The sequence below is a fragment of the Dermochelys coriacea genome, chromosome 14 (assembly GCF_009764565.3).
Source record: "Dermochelys coriacea isolate rDerCor1 chromosome 14, rDerCor1.pri.v4, whole genome shotgun sequence".
In the NCBI taxonomy this organism is placed as follows: domain Eukaryota; kingdom Metazoa; phylum Chordata; order Testudines; family Dermochelyidae; genus Dermochelys; species Dermochelys coriacea.
Window position 1 is genome coordinate 583,116 of NC_050081.1, and position 25,818 is coordinate 608,933.

Consider the following 25,818-nt stretch of genomic DNA (forward strand, 5'->3'; position numbering starts at 1 on the left):
ACTAAGTATTATCTAGACCGGGGTGGGTAAACTACGGCCCGCGGGCTGCATCCAGCCCATCAGAGGTTTTAATCTGGCCCTCGAGCTCCTGCTGGGGAGCAGGGTCAGGGGCTTGCCCTGCTCTGCATGAGCCATGGCTCTGCGGGCTCCAGGAAGCAGCGGCATGTCCCCTCTCCGGCTCCAATGGGAGCTGCAGGGGCAGCGCCTGCAGATGAGGCAGTGCGCAGAATGCCTGGCCGCGCCTCCGCATAGGAGCTGGAGATGGGACATGCTGCTGCTTCTGGGAGCTGCTTGAGCGCCACCTGGAGCCTGCACCCTGACCTCCTCCCATGCTCCAACTCCCTGACCCAGCCCTGATCCCCCTCCCACCATCCGAATCCCTAGGTCCCAGCCCAGAATGCCTTCCTGTACCCCAAATCCCTCATCTCCAGAGCCCACACCCCCAGCCAGAGCCTTCCCCCCTGCACCCAACCCCCTGCCCCAGCCTGGAGCCCCATCCCACACCCTGAACTCCTCATTTCTGGCCCCACCCCAGAGCCCTCATCCTATCCTGCACCCCAACCCCCAATTTTGTGAGCATTCATGGCCTGACATATAATTTCCATACCCAAATGTGGCCCTCGGGCCAAAAAGTTGGCCCACCCAGATCTAGACCATCCCTGACTGGTATTTGTCTAACCTGCTCTTAAAAATCTCCACTGATGGAGATTTCACAACCTCCCTGGGAAATTTATTCCAGTACTTAACCACCATGACAGTTAGGAAGTTTTTCCTAATGTCCAACCTAAACCTCCCTTGCTGCAATTTAAGCCCATTGCTTCTTATCCTATCCTCAACACAGAGTTTAAGGAGAATAATTTTTCTCCCTCCTCCAGTAACCTTTTATGTACATGAAAACTGTTATGTCCCCTCTCAGTCTTTTCTTCTCCAGACTTAACAAACCCATTTTTTTCAATCTTCCCTCATAGGTCATGTTTTCTAGACCTTTAATCATTTGTGTTTCTCTTCTCTGGACTTTCTCCAATTTGTCCACATCTTTTCGGAAATATGGCGCCCAGAACTGGACACAATACTCCAGTTGAGGCCTAATCAGCACAGAGTAGAACGGAAGAATTACTTCTCGTGTCTTGCTTACAACACTCCTGCTAATACATCCCAGAGTGATGTTTGCCTTTTTTTGCAACAGCGTTACACTATTGACTCATATTTAGCTTGTGGTCCATTATGACCACCAGATCCCTTTCCGCGGTCATTTCTCATTTTGTATGTGTGCAACTGATTGTTCCTTCCTAAGTGGAATACTTTGCCTTTTTTTCTTATTGAATTTCATCCTATTTTCTTCAGACCATTTCTCCAGTTTGTCTAGATCATTTTGAAATTTAACCCTATCTTCCAAAGCACCTGCAACCCCTCCCAGCTTGGTGCCATCTTCAAACTTTATAAGTGTACTCTCTATGCCATTATCTAACTCATTGATGAAGATATTGAACAGAACCGGACCCAGAACTGATTGCTGCAGAACCCCACTTGATATGCCTTTCCAGCTTTGACTGTGAACCACTGATAACTACTCTCTAGGAACAGTTTTCCAACTAGTTATGCACCCACCTTTGAAAGAACGCCCACACGGGTGGATGGAGATGTGACAGTGCAACTAATTACTGCAGCTTCTTCAAAGCTGTGTCACTCTCCCCAGCAGTGCAGAGATGCCTGGGACCCCCCTCCTGTAACACTACTTCACAGATGTAAGTGGCACTGCCGGCTATCGTCACCAGTCAGACAGAAGCAGGGATGCTCTTACCAGTTTCATTGGGGCGGAAGAACCCTTGCAGAACATGACGGTCTGGGAACTGGACTCTCAGCACAACCTAGTTAGAAACAAAGCTGCATAAGCTGAAACCTTCACTCTCAAAAAGAGTAAGAGCTCCATTTAAATAAGCTAAAGTCAGGGCTCAGGTAGAGGCCAGGTTACCTCTGCCTCACAAGAGGCTCATACAGAATTGACTCTCTTCCTGAGAGGCTGGATCCAAGAACGTCAACCATTATTTGTATTGTGGTGGCACCTTGAGACCCCCAAATGGGATGAGAACCACACAGACAAAGACAGCCCCTCTCCAAAGACCTAGCCATTTAATTTGGAACAACATACTATAGGAGTTTCATAGTAGCAGCCGTATTAGTCTGTATTCGCAAAAAGAAAAGGAGTACTTGTGGCACCTTAGAGACTAACAAATTTATTAGAGCATAAGCTTTCGTGAGCTACAGCTCACTTCATTGGATGCATTCGGTGGAAAAAAAAAATCCGATGAAGTGAGCTGTAGCTCACGAAAGCTTATGCTCTAATAAATTTGTAAGTCTCTAAGGTGCCACAAGTACTCCTTTTCTTTATACTATAGGAGTGTAACAGCCAGCAGAGAGAAACGCAGGGAGAGGATGAGGGGAACAGAGGGAAGCTCACATGGTCACACAGACTGCTATATGCACCACTTGATGCTTCCAAGCCATTTTAAAATAAAGAAAGAACATAAAAGTGGCCATACTGGGTCAGACCAATGGCCCCGTCTAACCCAGTATCCTGTCTTCCCAGAGTGGCCAATGTCAGGTGTCCCAGGGGGAAGAACAGATGAGGGCAATTATCAAGAGATCCATCCTATCGTCCAGTCCCAGCATCTGGCAGTCACAGGTCTAGATACACACAGAGCATGAGGTTGCATCCCTGACCATCTTCACTAATAGCCATTGATGGACCTGTCCTCCATGAACTCACCTAGGTTTTAGGTTTTTTTTAAAAAATGATGTATAGTTTTGGCCTTCACAACATGCTCTGGCAACAAGTGCCACAGGTTGACTGCGTGTTGTGTGAAGAAATACTTCCTTTGTTTTAAACCTACTGCCTATTAATGTCATTGGGTGACCCCTAGTTCTTGTGCTATGGGCAGGGATAAATAACACGTTCTTATTCACTTTCTCCTCACCAGTCACGACTATACAGACTCGATCGTCTCCCGCCAGTCGTCTTTTCCAAGCTGAACAGTCCCCGTCTCATTAATCTCTCCTCATACGGAAGCTGTTTCATACACCTCATTGTTTTTGTTGCCCTTCTCTGTACCTTTTCCAACTCTAGTGTATCTTTTTTGAGATAGAGCGACCAGAACTGCATGCAATATTCATGGCGTGGGTGTACCATGGATTTAATAGTGGCATTATGACATTTTCTGTCTTATCATCTATCCCATTCCTTATGGTTCCCAACATTCTGTTCGCTTTTTTGGCTGCCACTTCACTTTGATTGATGTTTTCAGAGAACTAGCCATAGTGACTCCAAGATCTTTCTTGAGTGGTGACAGCTTATTCAGACCCCTTCATTTTATATGTATAGTTGGGATGATGTTTTCCAACATGCATTACTTCCCATTTATCAACACTGAATTTCATCTGATCATTTTGTTGCTCAGTCACCCTGTTTTGTGAGATCCCTTGGTAACTTTGCAGTCAGCTTTGGATTTAACTGTCTTGTGTAATTTTGTATTGAATAAAATTAATTCTCTCTGCCACTGAATGGAGCCATTATGAGCAGATGATTTCACATGCACATCACCGCAGATGTAAGCCACATCAGACACTTAGGTCTTGTCTACACTTCAGAGTTTTGTCGATGCAAGTTATGCCAACATACAGCCACCATTGTAATTATACCACTGTTGCATGTTCACACTATGCTCCTTGTGTCGGTGGACCACCCACAATAGCAGCTCTTGCACTGACACAGAGAAGTGCGCTGTGGGTAGCTATCCCACTATGCAACTGGCCGCAGGATGCTTTGGGAAGGATTTGCAGTGCCTTATGGGGTCTAGTTCAGCATCACATAATGAGGGTTTCTCAATGCCATCGTTCATGGGCATCCTACTAGATTGCCAGCTACCTTTCAACTGCCCTGGTAACTTGCCCCCCAGCCATCTGTCAGAAAGCATGGATCCTGCACTGTCTTCAGTATTGTGCTGTGTGTTATGAACACAAGGCTAAAAAAGAGGAGCCCAACAGGTTATTTGGGTGGGGAATGCCTTGAAGAAGCATTTTAACACTGAGCCACAGTAATGCGTTTTGCTGTAGTGTGCTGAGCTTGGCATTGTTTGTTTGCGCCATGCTAGGAACCTAGTTATCATTGCTGTGTGTGCCCGAAAAGTAACACATCGTAAATCACGTTTTAAAGTAGCACTTGGTAATATGAACAAACTGACATTGCTGAACACTAACTCAAGAAGCCCACAGAGGTAGATAGGTAGGTGTGTGTGTGTGAGAGAGAGACAGATGCACAGACAGAGTTGTGGAGAGTGAGTGTGTCAGCACGCTGTCTCTAAGTTCAGACAGCAGCTGGAAGCAACCAATCCTGAGGCAGAAGCTGGTGGGCACAGATAGCTGGTGTCCCCCTGTCCCTTCACCCTGGCTCAGCAGAGACCAGTACTCCAGGGAGCAGAGGGGGACACCCCAACATCATCCCCCACTTCACTTCCTGGCTCTGCACAGCACAAGTCTCTTCCTCCCCACACCCCAGCAGCAGCCTGCCCACCCTGTCTACTGATGTGTGCCGGGGAGAGCAGGATTCCACGTTAAAGTTTTGATTTGGTGATTCCCTCTGAGTTCTCCTACAGCCTCCTCTGCCCACAAACCCAGGAGATCCACCCCCCTCCCCAGTAGTTCAGGCAGGAGTGCATTTGCTGCCGGGAGCCGCATGCTCAGCTGGGCAGTAGCTATATGAGCTCTCCACGCTGAGCAGCGTCAAAACTACCTGGGGTTTTGAAAGGAGAGGAGCACCTGTCTGGGTGGCTGGATGCAGAGCAGTGGAGTTCAAAACGGTAAGCAAAGTGGTCATGGTGGGCATTGTGGGATACCTCCTGGAGGCCAGTTACAGCAATATAATGAACACAGGGTCTACACTGACACTTTGTTGATCTATCTTTGCCGCAAAAATCTCTGCCCTCTTGTCAAGGTGGTTTTATTTTGTCGGCAAAGCAGGAGAGTTTTGTCAACGGGAGAAGCACTGTAGTGTGTACACCTCCACTGTTATGCCAACAAAACTGTGTAGTGTACAAGGCCTTAGAAGCCCTCCCCTAAGAGCAGCTGCAAGCGCTTAGGATCCTGGTGGTCAGAGTTTGGGCCCTGAAGCTATCTGACCACTAAATTTACACTCAGCCAGAAAGAGGAAAAGGAACAAAGGCTACCTTTGGGTAATGCTGTAACTTCTCCTTCATCTGAGCTTCTCTCAAAGATTTTGTCATCAAGGGAGCTTCTTCCAGACGTTTCCTAAATAGGGTGAGAAGGAGACAATACGTTAGTTCTACCACTAAGATTCATCTTGTTAATGTAAATCTAAGGCGAAAACAGGCCAATACAGCTAACTGCTGCTCGATGTATTCCCCTCTCCTACCTTCATGCCAGCTGTCCTCAGATCCCAGTCCCTTCAGCACACCTTCCTCTCCATCACCAGTAAATCCACAACTGCACCACCACAGCCACCCTAAAAGCCACCCTAGGTCCCTCCACATTCTCTCCTTCCCCATAAAGCTCTGCTCCACTCTCTATGTGTGACCACCACCACTTGGCAACGCTATTCTGAACCAACTCCTGAATCTGCCCATAACATTACCTTGGAACTCCTTTTTGCTTCCAGATATATGAGAGATCCCAGAACGTTTTGAATATTTGTACCAGTACAGGTTCCCTCTTAAGCAGGTTTCATGGATTCTCTGCCATTTCCCTTTACACAGAATTGGGCTCCAGAGCCTCAGCTTCATTTAAAAAAAAAAAAAAAAAAATCTTTCTAGCCCTCATGGTTGTGAAGAAAACCTTGAGAACATGACCCAACTGACACAATGATGCCTGCCTGACTTTGTAGACAGCCTGAATCAATAACTCAGACAAGTGTAAACATCCCTCTTCACCTCAATCATGGGGTAATAACTCTGAAACCTCAAAGTGACAATTTCATTCTGGACTATGAACCGTGAACTGTTTCACAGTGCATCACTGTAGCAGAATCATTCTGCTAATGTGCTTATCCCACAATCCCAAATTGCCACCCACACATCCCCAGATGCAAAAACCCAAATGACCCCATCCCAGGTCTCCCCCATATTGATGATGCAGTTAATTCCACAACAATACAAAAATATACAACATATTGAAAACTGGAGACGTGGGGGCAGCATAAAGTAAGTTGAATTTCATATCAAATCAATTCTGTACTGACTAAATGGAAAAGAAGCTGCTGCATAATTCCCAGCCTGCCAATGAATTTCAGGATCTTGCCACAGAAGTTAGGTCTCCCAGCATGCTGCCATCTTCAGTCTATGGCAGCAGGAAGAAGAGCAGCAGGATCACACTATCACATACAAAAAACGAGTTAACATGGAGTTAAGACTGGAGACACTCAAAATTGCCCTGTGCTCATCCTGCCCTGCCCAAGCAGGAGTTTAGCTCCCAGAATGTAAATCATAGAACAATCACAGAATCATAGAATGGAAGGAAACTCAAGAGGTCATCTAGTCCGGTCCCCTGCACTCGTGGCAGGCCTAATCTAGACCATCCCTGACAGGTGTTTGTCCAATCTGCTCTTAATCTCCAATCATGGAGATTCCACAACCTCCCTAGGCAATTTATTCCAGTGTTTAACCACCCTGACAATTAGGAAGTTTTTCCTAATGTCCAACCTAAATCTCCCTTCCTGCAATTTAAGCCCAAATGTCAAACCAGGAAATGCAGAGTTAAGTCAGCACTTCCCATATAACAACTATACCAACTGAACTCTGCCCAAAGAGTCCCCTCAAGGAGATCAGAGTAGCTTACCTCTGCCAACCAACCGCAAGTACTTCCCAGACCAATGATGCTGCACAGGCCATAGTGAGGGTAAATTCAATTGTATGAATAGGAATGCAGGGCACAGAGAAAATGGCACATTTGGTTAGGAAGGGGTAATGCATTTCCTAGTTTCCCAACATTTGAGTTCTGGTAATTAAACTCTCCCATTCTGAAAAATCACAAGGAGCACACAATAGTGCTGAGTTCCCACACTCTTAACTCCTCATAAACAACTTTTTGGCATGTGAATTTTTCTTGGTTTTTGAGAAAGTGGGGGAAGTGAGGAGGTATGATTCAAGGGCAAATGTGGGCAGAACAAAGCGTTGTAGAAAGTTTTTAGGGGCAATTTTCAGATATCAACCAGAGGTACCACTAGGCAGTAAGGAAACCCCTACCAGGGCCCAGCAGAAGCATATCTGACATTACATGAACTCCAGGGCAATAAGTGATACAATATTAATGTGGCTAACTAGCCATAGTTTTTGGCTGGATCCATAAAAGCCCAGGTGTATAAACTAAATACAGAAGTCAGGCAAGCAGGGGATTGGAACTCATTAGGACTGCAGATCACTAACAGTCTAAACCACCAGCTGGACTGGTGGATGGGTTGCTCACATTTCTCAATCATTGAGCTCTTGCGGAGCTCAAACTGGCCCTCTAGAACAAGTCTGTTGACCCAGGCTGTGAGGCTCAATCCATGGGCTGCATAGACATAAACCCAAGTGGCATGCCAATTTTCAGGCCAATCCGTAGAGCCCTGCATGGATACAAATTTATATCCGCGGATGCGGATATAAATCTGTATCCACGGAACCGCAGGGCTCTCACGGTTTGCGGAAAAAGGAGCAGACCATGGGGCCACCACTCCCAGGAGCCAGCGTCCCACATCAGCTGCTCCTCCAGTGCACCTGTACCACCCTCAGCTCACCAGCAGCTGTCCCTGGTCACACTCTTGTGTTCAAGCAGCACGCACACCCCCAAACAGGAGAGACATCAGCTGCGTGGAAGGGCTGGAGGCAGGGCAGGGGGCGCTACAGCCACACTGGAGGAGCTGCCAGCACAAGGCGCTGGCTCCTGGGCGTGGTGGCCCCACATTCTGCTCTTTTCGCCATTACAGTTCCTGGGAAAGCCCTGAGGTTCCGCAGATACCAATTTATATCTGTGGATATCCGCATCCGTGGATATAAATTTGTATCCATGCAGGGCTCTACCAATCTGAACATCCATGTGGATTTTAGAGCTCTTTGAAAACGCAGTTCTAAGCAGAAAGCTCTGGTCAACCCTAACTATGATGTTACATGAGTTGCTCCATATTTAAAGGAAGATTATGACTCAAACACTGAATTCAGAGCATTAATTTACCAGAAGGGCAAAAGGTTTATCTTAACTGAATACTTGATTCAAAATAGGATTAAGAGTTCAGAAATTTTCCTATACAGGTTCCCAACTTTTAAGAGAATCTGTTCAGGAACTCACCCAGCTTCTGTTCCTCACACGTTCTTGTCAACTGCTGGAAATGGCCCACCTTGATCATCATTACAAAAGGTGTCCACCACCCCACTCTCCTGCTGGTAATAGCTCACCTTACCTGATCACTCTTGTTACAGTGTGTATGGTAACACCCATTGTTTCATGTTCTCTGTGTATATAAATCTCCCCAATGTATTTTCCACTGCATGCATCCGATGAAGTGAGCTGTAGCTCACGAAAGCTTATGCTCAAATAAATGTGTTAGTCTCTAAGGTGCCACAAGTACTCCTTTCTTTTTGTGAAATGTTGTTTCAGCTCTCATGTTTTAGGCCCCTGGCATATGAATGCACATCCATCTTTAAAAGCAGCAATTATTTGTGATGGGGAAGGGGAATCAAGTAGGTTTGGGATAACTGGCTGAAATGTACTTAACAGGTATGACAAGACATGCAATAATTTTAAATCCTGTCCCAACGTGGGCACCTTGCGCCTTCCAGTCAGTTTATTTACCTTAGGTTTTTCTATGATGCTCAACACCATAGTATCTAAATACATCACATGCATTGAAGAATTAATCCTCAACACCCTTGTGAGGTAGGGAAAAATTATCCTTCTTTAAGACTTCTTTAAGCAGACTGAGGCACAGAGAGATCCAGAGATCCAATCCATCCCTTATATACTGCTCTAGCAGTGCCAAGGGGCCAGAAGGTAACCAAATCTCCCATGCTGGTGATTCCTCCTACATCACACAATGTACCATGCAGCCACTGGCATTAGGAGTATGTTGGGGCCATTATCACGTAGAATACCATGGAGAAGCCACTAGGCCACTCTAAAATAAACCAAGGCCAGCACACAACCAGCTGTAGGATCAAGGAGTCTTCCTAGTTGGGAAAAGCAAAGAATCTGGCCCAAGGTCACAGAGTAGATCTGTGACTGAACCAGGAACAGAACAAAATCTCCTAAATTCCAATCTAGTCCCGGAACCCCAATCCCATTTCTCCCTCCAGCACTCATTATTGGAGTGTTTTCTGTTCTAGTCTGTTGACCAATTCTGTTGTGTTGTTCAGTAGCTCAGTTCTTGATCTGAAAAATCACAAATGCCCCAGGTCTGGAACCTAGCATGTTCTGTCCTGGACAGGTGCCAAACTCCCTGCTTAGGCCAAATGATTAACAACAAGATTAAAGCCTAAAAGAAAAGGAGTACTTGTGGAACCTTAGAGACTAACAAATTTATTAGACCATAAGCTTTCGTGAGCTACAGCTCACTTCATCCGATGCATCCGATGAAGTGAGCTGTAGCTCACGAAAGCTTATGCTCTAATAAATTTGTTAGTCTCTAAGGTTCCACAAGTACTCCTTTTCTTTTTGCGAATACAGACTAACACGGCTGCTACTCTGAAACCAAGATTAAAGCCTAAGATCTTTCAATCCACCAAGGACAGGAAAGTATTTTATAAGACTGGGGAGCTAGAATTCCCAGGTACACAAAGCCCAAGCCATCGATCAGACCAGAACCTTTTCCCTAGAAGCCAGCACAATCTATAGAGAACCAATGTAATGCACTCAGAGTGGCAAGAGGAGATGGAGGAACTTCAATTGCTAATGAAAAGAAAACTTGCCTCTCACTCTGCAGCTGGGCCAAGCGTTTCCGCACATCATCCACTGTGACTTCGAAGAACTCATCAGGAAGATCCTGTGGGCCAGCAGACAGTGGCTCTTCCAGATCTGGATGGCAGACGACTGGCTCTCGCTCCAAAAGCTGCAGAGCAGAGAGGGAGCACAGGTTAGACTTGAATGCTACACCCCAGTAACGCCAAAGCATAGCACAAAAATCAGACTTCAGCATTTGCAAAATAAGGTCCATTCACAGGATGCATCTCTCATCTAGGAAAGACCTGCCCAAAGGGATCTCTTCACCTACATAACACAAAAGATCTTATATTGTACTGCAGCTCCAGCTAACCACTCCCATGCTATAAGCACCAGGGAGCTACTCCTGTCCCAGACTCTGTCCACACACCCATATCTTTCCAGTGGTAGAGCACAGCTGCCTTCTCTCCCCGCCCTGGGGCAAAGCATGCTAGCTACCTGGCAACAGTTCTGCTACAAACACTTGGATGTCAGAATCATCACCAGCCAATCAGATTAGTCAGTTCTGGAACAATTCTAACCTTTTAGAATCAGGACATTCTAAGGTAGATGAGAATTTGTATGAGACAGAAAAGGAAAAAGTGCTGCAATCTCCAGAGCTGAGAGGCAGGCCAGTGGCAGAACACGAGCTTTTATGGATAATATGCTGTTTTGTAACCAGGAGCCCCTGACAGCCAGTTGCCTGCCTGACATGACCCAAGACTCCATGATTTAGAATATTCCTATTTACGCAAACCTCTTGGCCCTCTTCTCTCCCACACAGACTCATATACCCCCCAACCAACCTCCAGCACACCCAAGAGCATGGCCTCCTCTCCCATTCCCACATGTACGGGGCCCCCTGGGAACACAGTCTCTCAGAGACAACGCAAATTACAAGGCAAGGTTTGCTACATTTGTGGGCACCAAAGGGTAATTTGAGAAATTAAAAGAGTGAGGTTGCGTGGGTGGGACTCTCAGCTACTTTTAGAAAGTCAAGTGGAGTCAGCTCTAACTAAAGGATGAAAGAGCCTGATTGCAGCTTTCCCTGGGCTGGTGAAGAGGAGTGCCCAGAGCTGCAGTTTTCCCTGGGCTGGTGAAGAGGAGTGCCCAGAGCTGCAGCTTTCCCTGGGCTGCGAGCACAGGAAGAGTTCCTAAGCTGCCAAGCTGCCCTCTTGGAAAGACTCCCGCATATCAATCTTCCAGTGCTAGCTGTTTACAGAGTTAGTTAACAGCTGCACTGATGCAGCTGTGCCTCTGTAGCACATCTGGTGAAGATGCTCTATGCCAATGGGAGAGCGCTCTCCCATCAGCATGATTACTCCACCTCTGTGAGAGGCGGAAGCTATGACAGCGGGAGAGCATCTCCTGCCGACATAGCACCAGTAAAGAGACCGCTTAGGTCAATCTAACTTGCGGCACTCGGGGTGGGGTGTGTGTGTGTGTCTTTTTCACATCCCGGAATGATGTAAATTAAATAACTTAAGCAGTATTGAAGACCGGCCCTGGGCCTCCTTCAAGGCAGGCAGCGGAGGCTACCTCTCTTGCATCATTCTGGGCTTCACATGAACAGGACACTTGCCATCCTCCCAAACAGAGGTAGTTAGATTTGATCTTGCTGCAATGATCAACTCAAAGCACATCTACAGCCTTATCAAATAGCTCTGCACCCACCACCTCAGGAAAAGCAATTTAATAGTGAGAAGTGTAAGGTTATGCATTTAGGGATTAATAACAAGAATTTTAGCTATAAGTTGGGGACGCATCAATTAGAAGTAACGGAAGAGGAGAAGGACCTTGGAGTATTGGTTGATGATAGGATGACTATGAGCTGCCAATGTGATATGGCTGTGAAAAAAGCTAATGCAGTTTTGGGATGCATTAGGAGAGGCATTTCCAGTAGGGATAAGGAGGTTTTAGTACCGTTATACAAGGCACTGGTGAGACCTCACCTAGAATACTGTGTGCAGTTCTGGTCTCCCATGTTTAAAAAGGATGAATTCAAACTGGAGCAGGTACAGAGAAGGGCTACTAGGATGATCCGAGGAATGGAAAACTTGTCTTATGAAAGGAGACTTAAGGAGCTTGGCTTGTTTAGCCTAACTAAAAGAAGGTTGAGGGGAGATAGGATTGCTCTCTATAAATATATTAGAGGGATAAATACAGGAGAGGGAGAGGAATTATTTCAGCTCAGCACCAATGTGGACACAAGAACAAATGGGTATAAACTGGCCACCAGGAAGTTTAGACTTGAAATCAGACGAAGGTTTTTAACCATCAGAGGAGTGAAGTTTTGGAATAGCCTTCCAAGGGAAGCAGTGGGGGCAAAAGATCTATCTGGCTTTAAGATTCTACTCGATAAGTTTATGGAGGAGATGGTATGATGGGATAATGGGATTTTGGTAAGTAATTGATCTTTAAATATTCAGGGTAAATAGGCCAAATCCCCTGAGATGGGATATTAGATGGATGGGATCTGAGTTACTATAGAAAATTCTTTCCTGGGTATCTGGCTGGTGAATCTTGCCCGTATGCTCAGGGTTTAGCTGATTGCCATATTTGGGGTCGGGAAGGAATTTTCCTCCAGGGCAGATTGGAGAGGCCCTGGAGGTTTTTCGCCTTCCTCTGTAGCATGGGGCATGGTTGACTTGAGGGAGGCTTCTCTGCTCCTTAAAGTCTTTGAACCATGATTTAAGGATTTCAATAGCTCAGACATGGGTGAGGTTTTTCATAGGAGTGGGTGGGTGAGATTCTGTGGCCTGCGCTGTGCAGGAGGTCGGACTAAATGATCAGAATGGTCCCTTCTGACCTTAGTATCTATGAATCTATGAAAACATATGGGACATGCAACATGCCCAGAAGGGTCTCTGGAATCCCCAGGAGAGAATTCCAGAGCCAAAGGACCTCACTGAGAACACTTCGCCAGCAGTGCCTCATTTAATGTAATTGAGGCTACTAACTAAAGCACCTTGACTAATCACACCAGTAGCAGAATCCCACAAGAAGAGGGACAGGCAGGGCCCAAACCATTTTGGGCTTTGTACATTAAAGCCTTCAGCCAATGCATATCATAGAGCACAGGTATAACATGTGCCTATAGGGATACTCCACTTCAGAGGAGGGCAGCTACATTCTGGTCCCCCCTGCTCAATTGCTTTTCCTGCTTTGTGTTTAGCTCCTTTGGGCTACAGTCTGCCATAAGAGTCACACAGGCACTGGTTTCCAGACATCTCCATTCAGACAGCAGGAGGCCAAGGTCCTTCTTCCCCAATGTCATTCTCCGTCAGCTAGTCAGAATTACAGATAAATTGTGCAACAAAACCTGTATCATCCAAAAGATAAATTCTCTTATCTCCATGCCCATGTGTTCCAGCACTGCCTCAATACCTGCCACACACTAGTCTAGCAACAAAGCTGTGCACCTGCTGTGGTATGAAATATTCCCATCCTAGAACTTTTTAATTCTTTTTGACAGCACTGAATGCTGAATATCTGAAACAAATTCCAAACACACAAGTATAGAAACAAGCCTCTGAGTTAGTGACTGAACTAACAAATTTATTTGAGCATAAGCTTTCGTGAGCTACAGCAAACTTCATCGAATGCTTATGCTCAAATAAATTTGTTAGTCTCTAAGGTGCCACAAGTACTCCTTTTCTTTTTGCGAATACAGACTAATACGGCTGCTACTCTGAAACCTGACTGAACTAGCGTAACATTTTTCTTTATAGAATATTCAACTTACACTAGAGATAAGAAATTCCAAGCCTGTCCAAGGGGTCTGCAAAAAAACCAATGCAAACAGAACAAGAATTCCCACCCACTCGACCTTTAAGCCAGACCCCAATAGAACACTAACAGCTCTAAGCTTTAGAGAGAATTGTCGTGGATGAATTTGTGGGGCAGCAGCACAAACAGGCTAAGTGCCCTTGCAGAGCTCCTGCCATTCAGGCCCTACAGCTGCACTACCAGTTCCGACGACAGAAACATGGAGAGAGCAGCACATCTTGCACACACCGGCCTACCAGCGAGGTGATCGTTTTGCAATAGATGATACATCCTGAAGAGAGACGGCTACTGAATAATACTTCTTCATCTAGGTAGCTTACTCTCAGTGGTATCATCTGTGCCCCCTCCCACCTCAATCTCTACCCTCCCACACAAACAGTATCTATGGGCTGGAAGGGCCAATCTGTTTCTGTCACTTCACTCAGTCTGTGCTTCACCCAAAGGACAGAGGCTGCCATTTGCTGCTTCTTGTCCTATAGATATTCATTCCATGAGCCTTTCCGAGTCCAGTTGCTCCCATCTCAAGTTTGGGTCAGAAATTATCTCAATTGGCAACTAATAACCTTAAGTATACGCAGACTCTGAAAGCTACCTTCCAATCCCCATTCCTGTCATCAGCATCACCCAACAAGGGGATAGAGTAAATGGCATACACATGTCCCTCTTTAGGAGGTCCAAAAGCCTGTGATCTAAGAACACCTGCTATCAATGAAGTCTCCCCACAGACTCATGCCCTTTAGCTTCTCAGAGCCAGAAGCAGCTATGTGTTCTCATAGGCAACGAAGGGGCTCAGGGAGCAACAAGCTAAGGCTGCTCATACAGAGGAGACTGTCAGCTACATCCTAATCCCACCAACTGTGCCCAATCTTGCTGTCCTCACCCCACCTCTACCTCACAGTTTGGTCCAGATTTCTCTGAACGGGAAGTCATGGCAGAGAGAAACAATCATTAGCTGACACTAGGAAGTTCCAATCTCTACTTAGATAAGTAATGGGAAGGGCACATTGTACCTTGCCCAGGCAGAAGCTCTTTCTGGGAAGCTTAGAGCAAAAGCATTGTAAATCAGGGAGATGATAAACCCTGCAACACCAGTTCTTGGTCATGGTCTCCAATATTTGCTACCCAAAGATGAGTTCTCAGGCACATCTGATCAACATGCTGGAGCCATCCATCAGGCTTTAGTACGTCTATATGACACGAGACACCCAATGTCAGCAATAATGCCTATCCGAGGTCATCACTTTGGCTCTGAAAAGGGAGCAGTGGAGGGAGGCTTTAAAAGCTCCCTCTGACTTCAAAGCAAAGTGGTAGGCAGACCCAGCTCCTCTCCCCACTGCAGTGAGCTCTGATCTTCAGGGGAACTTGGAGTAAAGCTACCTTCTAATAATTAATGTTTTGACATCAAAGCCAGCATGCGGCTGGTCTGTAAACCATCCTTAGCCCAGAAATGAAGAGACGCCCGCACAGATTTTATCCACTCTCTTCCTTTCAATCCAAAAGCCACACACAGGCACAGCATTAATGGGAAGATTCTTTTACTAAAATGGACCTTTGATGTTTAAAAAAAAAATTGTTTTGTTTTGGGTTTTTTCCTCAGGTCTGAAAAGGGACAAAAAGCAGATGCCATGTGGCCAGCTCTACACGCTGGGAGTGAGGAGGGCAGAGAAGGCCAGGAGGGGAGGCGGAAGCTCAGCTTAATCAATCAGCAGCAAAGGCACCCAAGATCAAAGGGCATGAAAGCATCTGTCAAAGTCACATTCTGTTGAACATGAGGGCAGAAACCTCCAGCAGAACCTGCTCCCAAGGCAGCTCTCACAAACTGGGAGTGGGAGGCTGGCTCTAGAAGCAACTCTAACTGGGTAGAACAGCACTACAGTTCTGGTGAAGATAAGACTTGGGGAGGTTGGAGCATAAACTAGAGTCCTCCGCTGTGTGTGGTCAGAGTCCCACTCAGCTCTCCATGCCTATCTGAACACCAGGCTGCAGAGCAGCGTCCCATATAGCTATAGGCAAGACATGAAAGGGGAGCTAGGTTTGGCTCCATATCAGCACATGGAGGTGGAGAGAGAGAACGGAGCTGATGAAGGATGACACCAGCCCTTCTGATTCTTCAGCCATTTCCCTACGGAGGAATGGGAGAGTCCGCTCCCCACTCCGGACTCCCATTCAGGAGGAACAACAGCCAAAGGGAGACCAGTTCAGCCTGGGCAGGCAGCACATTGCCCAGCTCTTCAGGCTCAAACCCCTCTCTCTCAGGAGTTCAATTCCAAGGATTAGAAGGGACCAGCCAGTCTGGAGCATACATGAATATTCATAATTTAACTGGAAAAGAACCGGTCTGCTACATGATTTGTGGCTCAGGAATCCTTCCAGCGTCTGGCTTCTGTTTCTAGGCAGTGAAACCCTCTCAAGAATGGGGAGCAGCCACAGAGAAACCTGCCAAGGGGGAGATCATGCACACGAGCTCCACCCTGTTGAGCTCCCATGAAGCCAGGCTCTCTCTGAACCTCACCAGACATTTTTCTTGCTATTTCTAAGATTTTATTTGTTTAATTTCTTGACTGGCTCCGGTCTGAGGCCAAAAAGTAAAACTCAAACCTCAAGGATTCCATAGCAGGAAGCATTCAAAAGGAAAGAACAGAGAAGGGGATTCTGTGTAGGGTTAAAAAAACGTCAGCCCCTGGGTTTGGGAAGTAACCCCTGAGAGACCATTATCCCCAGCTTCTGGAGAGTGGACCCAGTGACAGCAGGAGAAGTCTTTATCAAATTGTGAACTCCATTTTGTCTTGTAATCTCCATTTTCTATTAGGACCTCCATTTTGTATTATGTGCTGAACACATTTAACTTTGCCCAAGGTAAGGTTATTGAATTGCATTCCAACTAGCCTCCCTCCCCAGGAAAGTTTTTTGACACTGATGGAATATGCTCTTCTAGTCACACCCTACACACTGTTGTAATAACTTTTGTACAAAATATGCCTTGTAAGGTATCATTTGAAAGCTAATAACTTGGTCAATAGTATCATGGTGAAATGTATGAAGCAACCTTATGTGTCAGGTTATGAAATCCCCCCCCCATGGTGATGTTAAAGGCACATGTTCAAACTCATGTAGCCCCAATCAGATATAATTGATCAACCAGGCCTGTCTTAAACAAAGTGAGTGTGTTTACCTCAGCCTGCATGTAAGTGGTAAACAAAGTCCTCAGACAGCAAGGGGGTGAAGAAAAAAAGAAAATCTGAATTTCAGCATACACGGGTGAGGAAAAAAACAGCAAGAAGCCTCCTTCTTCCACCCGACTCCATGTTTCCTTGCTCTCAGCTGGAAAGAACTTTATCTAGGGGTCACGCTCAGGAACATGCATTTCAAAGGGTGACTGAACTATAAAAGTGAGGGCCAAAAACACCCCACGTTCTCTCTCCCTGTCCATCTCTCTCTCTTCACCTACAAAGACAAAAAAAACAGCCGTTGGACCTTGGGAGTAGATCCTGACCTGAAACTTGGTCAGCAATGCTATTGAAAACCTGTGGTAAGAATTTCACCTTGAATCAAGTTTAGTTTGTTAAGTTTAGTATTAGGAAGCGTTTTATCTTTGTTTTTCCTGTAACCATTTCTGACTCTAATGCCCTAATACTTCTACCCACTTAAAAGCTCTCTCTTTGTAGTGAAATGAGCTTGTTTTATTCTTTTATCAAAACTAATCCAGTGCTGTGAACTGTGTGGGTAACTTCATTTGAGGAGGCAAGCTGCTGTACCTCAATCCCCTTAGAGGTGCAATAGATGATCTCATCTATCTGGACTGTCCAGGAGAGAGCTGGATAGTGCAGAACACATGTTTTGGAGGAAAATCTGAGACTAGAAGTGTGTTGGAGTCACCCTGAATGTAGTAACCAAGGTTGCTGGAAGCCAGAAGGTGGCTACTGGCTTCAGAGTTGCTGGACAAGTGCTATGGCTTTACAAAGACACTCTGGGTGTGACCTGCAGGCTGACTGAGTGACCCAAGTTGGAAGCTACAACAGCAAAGTATTGTAAGGCACCCAAGTTTGCAGGGTAGTGGTGACAGCCCCCTCATTTGTGTAGATTGCACCCCAAAATGTCAGACACCTCATTGAAGGACCATCCCTGAGAAGCCATCAGCTTTGGTCTCTCAACTGCTGGCCCATGAAACAATGGATTTTCTATACAGGGGCACCTGCATGGCCAGCAGATATGCAATTTGTTTGTCATTATGGGCACACATGGCTAAAGGGAAAGAGACTGTATTGGGGGTGGGGAGAAAGAGAATGCTTTTCTGAGCAGGGGGCCAAACACTGTGACGTAGAAGCAGGAGTGGGTGGAAAGAGAAGGCAGAAAGAACTCTCGCTTGTCTGAAACACTGAGAAGCCTCAAACTCACAGAAGGGGTGAGATCAGACTTGGGAGGAGCCATCTCAAGACTTATTATTTTTCAAATATCTGTAACTCTCTAGTTCTTTTTAAGAGTAAAGTGACTGTGGTTAAGAAATTTCTTTGCTAAGCCTATGTTCCTTGCTTTCTTGACACGTCCATCCCTGAAAGTGTTAAACCAGAAGCCAGAATCCCATCTGCTAAGTGGAAATCTGGGGGAGCATATATAAGCAACTAAGCAGCTTGGAGGGAAAGGTGGTACAAGGCACTGGTTTTGAGGACTAGGGCAGCTGGATTGGAGAGTTTCACGTCCTAGGGAAGGCTCAGACAAATGGTTTGATCCAAGGGAGTCCTCCCTAGAATCCGGAACTAAAACAGCGACTAGACCCTACTCAGACCCAATTGGGTTAGAAGCACATGCAACGCAGGATCTAGGTCCACTCACAACAGATTGGTGTCCACACAGAGAGGCACTGGGTCAGGCTGCGAAAGATTTGATAAGGCCATCCATTTTCCCAGGACACTACCCACAGGTGTATATTTCTAATCATGCAGAAGGTAACGGAGCATCCACAAGTTACAAGCATATCTGGGGGGAAAAGTACAAGTCTGGCCAGTTAAATCCTATCTTTCCTTTGGCAAAACTACAGAGTGAGTAGTGGTGGGAAAGAGCTCAGTGCCCCATTCCTGGAAGCAAGCACGGCATCTGGCTACTGTGCTTAGTGCTGCGAAGTGTTTGTCATGCACTTGGCATGACTGGCACTATAGAAACCAGTCCCTTTTTTTAATGCTTCTAACTCAGCCTTTCTGCCTCCATTTGTCCAGGAGACAACACATTTCAAAACCTAGTCCAACTCTTCTGTCCATTGCACAGAGGGCAAGTTCCTAAATCCTCATCACTCATCTATCTCTGGAATATCAGTCAAGCAGTCCAAAAGGCAACAACTCCCCAGCAACACAACGTCCTCAATGTCAGAAGCCACAAGCCTAGTGGCTCAAGTCCTAGGATTACAGGACAGAAAATACTAAAAACTGACAGTTTTCTTTCTCTTGTTAGAAGCCTAATCTCAGGCAAGGCAGGATGAGAGAAAAGCCCCTCTAACCCCAGATACCTAAAGAAAGCAAAGCTCCCCTTACCTCCTCTTGCTCCTTTAGCTGTTCTTGGCTGGTCTTAGACTTCTTTGGCTTAGAAGGGCCTCCAGGACTAGAGAGAGATGTTGGCAGCTTTGAAGACAGCATATCTGACACTGGAAAGTCTGCATCTACAGGGGTCCCCCCCAGACGCTGTCCATCTCCAAAGAAAGGGACAAACGGGGCAGGCGTAGGATCTGAGGGAGGCCACAACTCCCCCAAGCTGGCCTGGGATTCTTTAATCAAGTCCTGCTTATCTGTGCAGTTGTTTAAAGAGAAGGCCACATCTCTGGGCTCCAAGTCCTTTGAGAACATGCTTGTGTGAGGTAATGGCATATCCACTGCTCCTTCAGTAAAGACTGGGCTCACTGGAAGCTTGCTAAATGGGGCCGCTGTGTCCTCAGCCTCCTCCTGGCCAGAGGAGCCACATTTCTTTATGACAACCCTTAAAAGGAGACACCACAGAAAGAAGTAAAAGCAAAATCATTGACTGGAAGAACTGTCCTCCCCTCCCAAAATGCCCTGGACACAGGCGAGACTGCTGGTCACAAAAGCCCAAACCCCCACAAGGTGCCTCCGTAGGATACCCACAGAAAATAAGTTTTCATTACTTTGAAGTCAGCTCTAAAGAACCTGAGAATGACGCATTCCCTGGGAGAAAATCCCCCCTCCAGGAAACAGCAACAATCATCTGTACAGCCACAAGTACACTGAGCAGGTGGATTGGCTAGTAGACACAGAATGAGACCTCCCACATTCTAGCCAGCAAGAGGCATGGCAGGCCCTCTGAGTTTAATATGCCTGAAACCTAAAGTAGGGAAGATGTGGTAGCAGGTTTTGTCCTTTCCTTAGTCAGAGGGACTTTAGCTTTGAATTGTTTGTTTCACTCAAGAGAAAAAACAAATCTGCAAAAGCCCCTTTAATCTGCACATCTGGTCAGTGCCAGGATCTGCAGCTGTGGGAAGCACATCTGGGCAGCAGTTTCAGATAAACAGGCAAATACAGTAATTACGGAGTGCCACGATGTTCATCTCTTTGAACTTTTTTTTTTTTCATGCATTTTTTGGTACTTGAAACAAAACAAATTTACCACTAGAGTGAAAAATTATGAGAGAAGAGGAGGAAAGTTCCCAAACAGGAAGTGCACTTTGCTCCTCCCAACCTGATGATGGCGTTGCCTCCAGTCAGACCAAGCGATTTCAGTGTTGTCCTCTCCAGGGAAGCTTTCCCTGCTATCTGCAACAAGAACAGAGGCAGAGATTTAGGGCATGTACTTACCAGAGGAGGCAGCCAAGGAGACTTTGCCAAGAAACAAATGCATAGCAAGGTCAGCACTGTGCCATCTAGTGGCCAGCTCACAGGCACCCCTTCTGCAGGCGGCATCAAAGCTTCCCACCATAATACCCACCTTCACGGTTCTTACCAAACTTACTCAAATGCTTTGTAGTATTCTTAAGCATTCTAGCTGCAAAGTTAACTAGACATACATGGCCATATCTGAGGAGCTCTTTTCAGGGCCAGTTCCACCCCAAAGGTGGGTTTAAAGGCAACACCTCTAGGCTCTGAAATCAGATTCCATTCATGTCCCTCCCGTCCCTGACCCACTCCCAGAATAAGGAGGATCTGTCCATAGAGTTCAGAAGGAGATGAAGGGGACAGCTGAGGAAGGCAGACTCCAAAATACTCTAACAAAATATTAAACAAAAATATTAATGCTCCAGAGATCAAAACATGGAGAAAAGAAAATATTTACTGAAGTGAGACCACTGTTGTGACTCTTGAACTTTAAGTTAAAAAAAAACACCCCACAAACAGGTCATTGAGAGCATTTTATGGGCTCAGAGGCCTGAATGGCTCCGGGTTATGTTCCAAAGGGGCTTTTTTTTCCCCCACACACACACATCAGGCTTTGAAAAGACCAAAGCTCTTCCACTTCCCCTCAAGAAAGCTGGGAGAGGGAACATTTTCCAGGCTGGAAAGCAGTGCTGGGTCTTCCTTATTTTCAGAAAAAGAAAGGGAGACAGCTGAGAAGAGTTTTCTGCCTTACCTCATCTCGCATGTAAATACAGACTGGAGAGAATTCACTGTGCTGCTCCACACACTCCCTGCAAGAAAAGGAAAAGGAAGTGCAGCTGTCTGTACAACTCAACCTCTCTGAAACCCGTGGAGTGGAACAGCCCTAGGTAAGATCAGGGGGCCACATTCTACTCCACCTACACCAGTGTAAATCCAGAATAACTCTGCAAGGTCAATAAGAGCAGAATTTGGCCTAACATGTCCACTATTCCGTCAAATGCAGACCAATGGAAGGTTTAAAAAAAACAAACAAAGAAAAGCTAATTCCTCATCCAGATTTTGAGTTAAAGAAAGAAATCAGAAAAGTTGATTTTCTTTGTAACTTTGGGCAAGTTACAATCTCCCCATCCACAAGTTCCCCATCTCTAAAACTGGCAACAATAATTTTTCCCAACTCTTTGTTTAGCTTAGGGTATCTATTACAATTTAGATTGTATTCTCTTTGGAGCAGGGACTGTTTCTTACTATGTATGTAAGCATCTAGCACAGAGGTGGGCAAACTACGGCCCATGGGCCACATCCAGCCCATGCAACCGTCCTGCCTGGCCCCTGAGCTCCCGGCTGGGGAGGCTACCCCCCAGCCCTTGCCCTGCTGTTCCCCCTCCCCCGTAGCCATGCTGCCAGTGCTCTGGCCCGCCGCTCCTGCTGGGCAGCAGGGCTGCATGCTCCTGCTGCTCTGAGCAGCACAGTAAGGGAGGAGGGGGTTGGATAAGGGGCAGGGAGTCCCGGGGGACAGTCAGGGGACAGGGAGCAGGGGGAGTTGGATAGGGGGTGTGGATAAGGGGCAGGGCAGTCAGGGGACAGGGAGCAGGTGGAGGTTGGATGGGGCAGAGGTTCGGGGGGGGTCAAGGGACGGGGAACGGGAGGGTTGGATAGGTGTGGGAGTCCCAGGGGGCCTGTCAGGGGATGGGAGAGTGGATAGGAGTCGGGGCAGTCAGGGGACAGGGGGGTTGGCGTGGTCAGGGGACAAGGAGCAGGGTGGGTTGGATGGGGGGGGCTCTGAAGGGGGGGCCGGATATGGGAGGGGGTGGGCCAGGCTGTTTGGGGAGGCACAGCCTTCCCTACGGCCCTCCATACAGTTTTGCAACCCTGATGTGGCCCTCAGGCCAAAAAGTTTGCCCACCCCTAGCAGAAAGGAGTCACAAATAATAAATAATCTAAGGAGGAGAGTGATGCAGTCGTGTCTTGGTACCAGACATACAACATGGACAACAGCATTATTTCATTCATTCTGGAAAGCAAGGACTTGAGGAAGCCATAGAGAAGGCAGCTGCAATAGCCAAAGTGTGAGATGAAGACATGGCTAAAAACTTCAGTGAGGCAGGGGATATACCAGCAATGTTGGCTGGTCACAGGCAGTTTGCAGGCAGAGGAGATGAGGGAAATAGGGACTTTAGAGTTAAGGAAGGAGCACAAGTTTTGGACAGCAGAGAAGCAGCCAGAGAAGGTGCTGCTTCTCCCCTCTCCCCAAAGGGAAGCACTTTTCTCAGGCCTGGTCTACATTTAACATGTAGGTCAACATAACTACATCACTCAGGGATGTGAAGAATCCATCCCACTGAGCACTGTAGCTATGCTAACCTAACCCCCAGCGTAGACGCAGCTAGATTGGTGGCAAAATGCGTCCATCAACCTAGCTACAGTCACTCGGGGAAGTGGTGTTCCTACAGTGACAGAAAAACCCCTTCCACCACTGTAGGCTGCATCCACACTACAGTTATGCCAGCATAGCTTCAGTGCTATAACTATGCCACAACAGTCCCTGTAGTGTAGACATGGCCTCAGACAGTTAGATCTGAAGGGGCGATTTAATCTCAAATGTACTTCAAGACAGGGAAAGATGACTGCCAGGAAGGAGGCAGTAAAAGGGGTCCACAGGTTTGTATATTTGATAGTCATCAGCACAAAAACTACAGTTATTTACCTTGCAGCAACTGTGGTTCCCTGAGAAGTTTGTCCAGGTACTGGTAGTGTGCATGTGTCTCTTGTGCTTAAGGTCAGAATCTTTTGATCAGCAGCGTCTATGGGGGCCATGCCCTGCATGTCCTTGTGCTCCACCTCAACCTGACAGCATATAGGGCAGAGCAGCCCCAATCAGTTCTCAGTTCCCCCACTAATTCAGAATCCCAGGAGAGACTCTGAAGGAGTTGGGATGGAGGCTGATTCATGGGATCAACATGGATAAAACATCTCTAAGAACTAGTTACTGCTGCCAGATCTCCATTTGAAAGGTTTGCTGGTATACCTATGACATCAAACCTTCCCAATGCAGACACATCTTATACTGGAAAAAGCACCATTGCAAATATTGTTTATACTAGTTCAGTGAGCAAAATAAGCTATATCTGCTCTGCAGATTTCTGGTATAGGAATGTTTCTTAACCAAATTGTAGTGATTGTCTGAGCAATAGTTGAGTGTGATTCAATTCCTGATGAAGGGGTAAGCTAGCTAACTAATGTAATACTGTAATGCACTGGGTAATCCAAGAGGATAATCTCAGAGGAGAGACTACTTGGCCCTGCACAGTTTTTCCCCAATGCCACAAATGAAGAGGATTATCAAGTAGCTTTGTTTTATTCAAGTAATATAGTAGGGCACTGGGAAAATTTATGGTATGCAGTTTGCCTTCCCTAGGTTCAAGTGGAGTTTGGAGAGTTTGGAGAGGAAAACTGAGAAACTGATAGTTTGGATTTAAATGACAATCCGATGCCACCTTAATGAGGACTTTAGGATGGGGTCTCAGCATTACTTTATCCCTGTGGATGGACTACTGTGTATGGAGGACATGCCATTAATGCTTGGATCTCACCAGCGCTTCTGGCTGATGTGATAGCTACCAGAAAGTCTGTTTTCAGGGTGAAATGGTGAAGAAAGCACTTAGGTAAAGATTTGAAGGGGAGGGCCAGAAGGCCCACCAGAACTATATTAAGATCCCAAGATGTGGGAGGTTCCTGAATGGGGGTGGGGGAGATAAGCATAAACCAGCCCTTTTATAACAATGGGATGAGAACACTGAGTTTGAACAGGAAGGTGGCAAGTTGAAATGGCATCTAACTGGACCCTGACAGAGCTGACAGTGAAGCCCGATAGTTTAAAATGGAATATATAAATCTAGAATGGGTTAGGACTTTGTTGTGAAGCCCAAATGGAAAAAATCTCTGCAAGATCAGTCTACAGATCAAAGTGGAAGAGGGCTCCTGCTCAATATCAATATTTCTTGGACTTCTGTGGAATAGTCTCCATCTGCTATGCTCAGCCAGCTAATTTTCAAGCAGTCAGGTGAAGAGACATGGGGTCTGGGTGGAAAATTTGTCCCCGAGTCTAGGAATGTAAGTATGGAAGATTGAGGAGAGAGATCTGCAGAGGTCTGTGAGCCAGTAATGTTTGGCTTCAATAAAGAGCTATAAGTATCACAGTGGCAACAGCCTGGCTGATGTTCATTACGACCAGTGTATGAAGGGACAGGGGGAAAGACCTCTACAGAAAGATGATGGAGGCTAGTATCACAATTCTGAAACTGAATCAATGTATGTGTTTTATTGCCTCAGCTCTAGGATAGGGCACACATTCCCTCTTTTTTTTTTGGGAGTAAGGAAGTAGCTGAAATAGAAATCCTTCTCTCTGAACTCCTGAGATGGTGCTTCTCTGGCTCCTACTTGAAATAAAGAACCCACTTCTTCCCTCAATTGTCTCCCTGAGATAGGTCCCTAAGAGGGACAAGAGAGACAGGAGGCAAAAACTGGAATTCTATGGAATGGTCTTTGGCAATAATCTCCAGTAACAAATGCTCTGAAATAATCCCAGTTTGTGCCTGAGAAAAATGGGAAAGGTGTCAACTAAAAATGGCAAAAAGAGAAAGGCAAGTTGTGGCGGAACTGGTATACAGCTTTCATCAGGAGCATCAAACCTGCTGTTTGAGAGCTGATGCAAGATGGATGCTGGTAGAAGAAGAGGGGCTCTCTTGTGGGAGAAGCAAGACTTCCTCTTAGAAGTGTAGCCATCAGGTGGAAGTTCTGTCTGAACTGGCCCTAGAAACAAAATGGTTTACTACTGGTAGCAGGTGTATAGATATTCGGGGACCACAGTGTAGTCCTTTAGGGTGTGTAATGACTAATCCATATGGGAACTGACAAGATCCGGTACTTCAAAGTGAAGATCTTCAATCATAATTTGGATTTCTCTAGGAATCCCTGAGGACAAGTGCCTCCTATACCGAACCCCTGGTGACCATAGGGGGCTGTAGGTGGTTTTTTGTTTTTTTTTTTAAATCAAGGGAATCACTAGGGGAAAGTTGTTGGATGTCCAGAAAAGGGAAACAGCTTGACTCTGAGGAAAAAGAAAGAGAAATATATTTGCTCTAGATGTGCTGCTGTCCTCCCCTTGGTAAGAGGGGAAGGTACTGGTGCTAGGGGCTTCTTAGGATTTCTCATTACTGGGGAAACCAGTACCTGTAGCAATGGTACCAAAGGTAGTGTCTGG

General features: G+C 46.3%; 1 protein-coding gene across 9 annotated transcripts in view; it reads right to left on the reverse strand.

Moving 5' to 3' along the window:
• The window catches only part of ASPSCR1 (ASPSCR1 tether for SLC2A4, UBX domain containing), a 93,462-nt gene that overhangs the window by 34,484 nt on the left and 33,160 nt on the right, over positions 1-25,818 (reverse strand). For 6 of the 9 annotated variants that reach the window (XM_043496501.1, XM_043496503.1, XM_038371476.2 and 3 more), the window contains 6 exons: positions 21,310-21,367; positions 20,425-20,498; positions 19,269-19,707; positions 9,948-10,087; positions 5,220-5,301; positions 1,802-1,868 (listed from right to left, as the gene is read on the reverse strand). In XM_043496501.1, coding sequence (XP_043352436.1) covers positions 1,802-1,868; positions 5,220-5,301; positions 9,948-10,087; positions 19,269-19,707; positions 20,425-20,498; positions 21,310-21,367 — 860 coding nt within the window. The remainder of the gene's footprint in view (positions 1-1,801; positions 1,869-5,219; positions 5,302-9,947; positions 10,088-19,268; positions 19,708-20,424; positions 20,499-21,309; positions 21,368-25,818) is intronic. The other 3 variants (XM_043496504.1, XM_038371479.2, XM_038371477.2) reach the window with 2 other exon arrangements.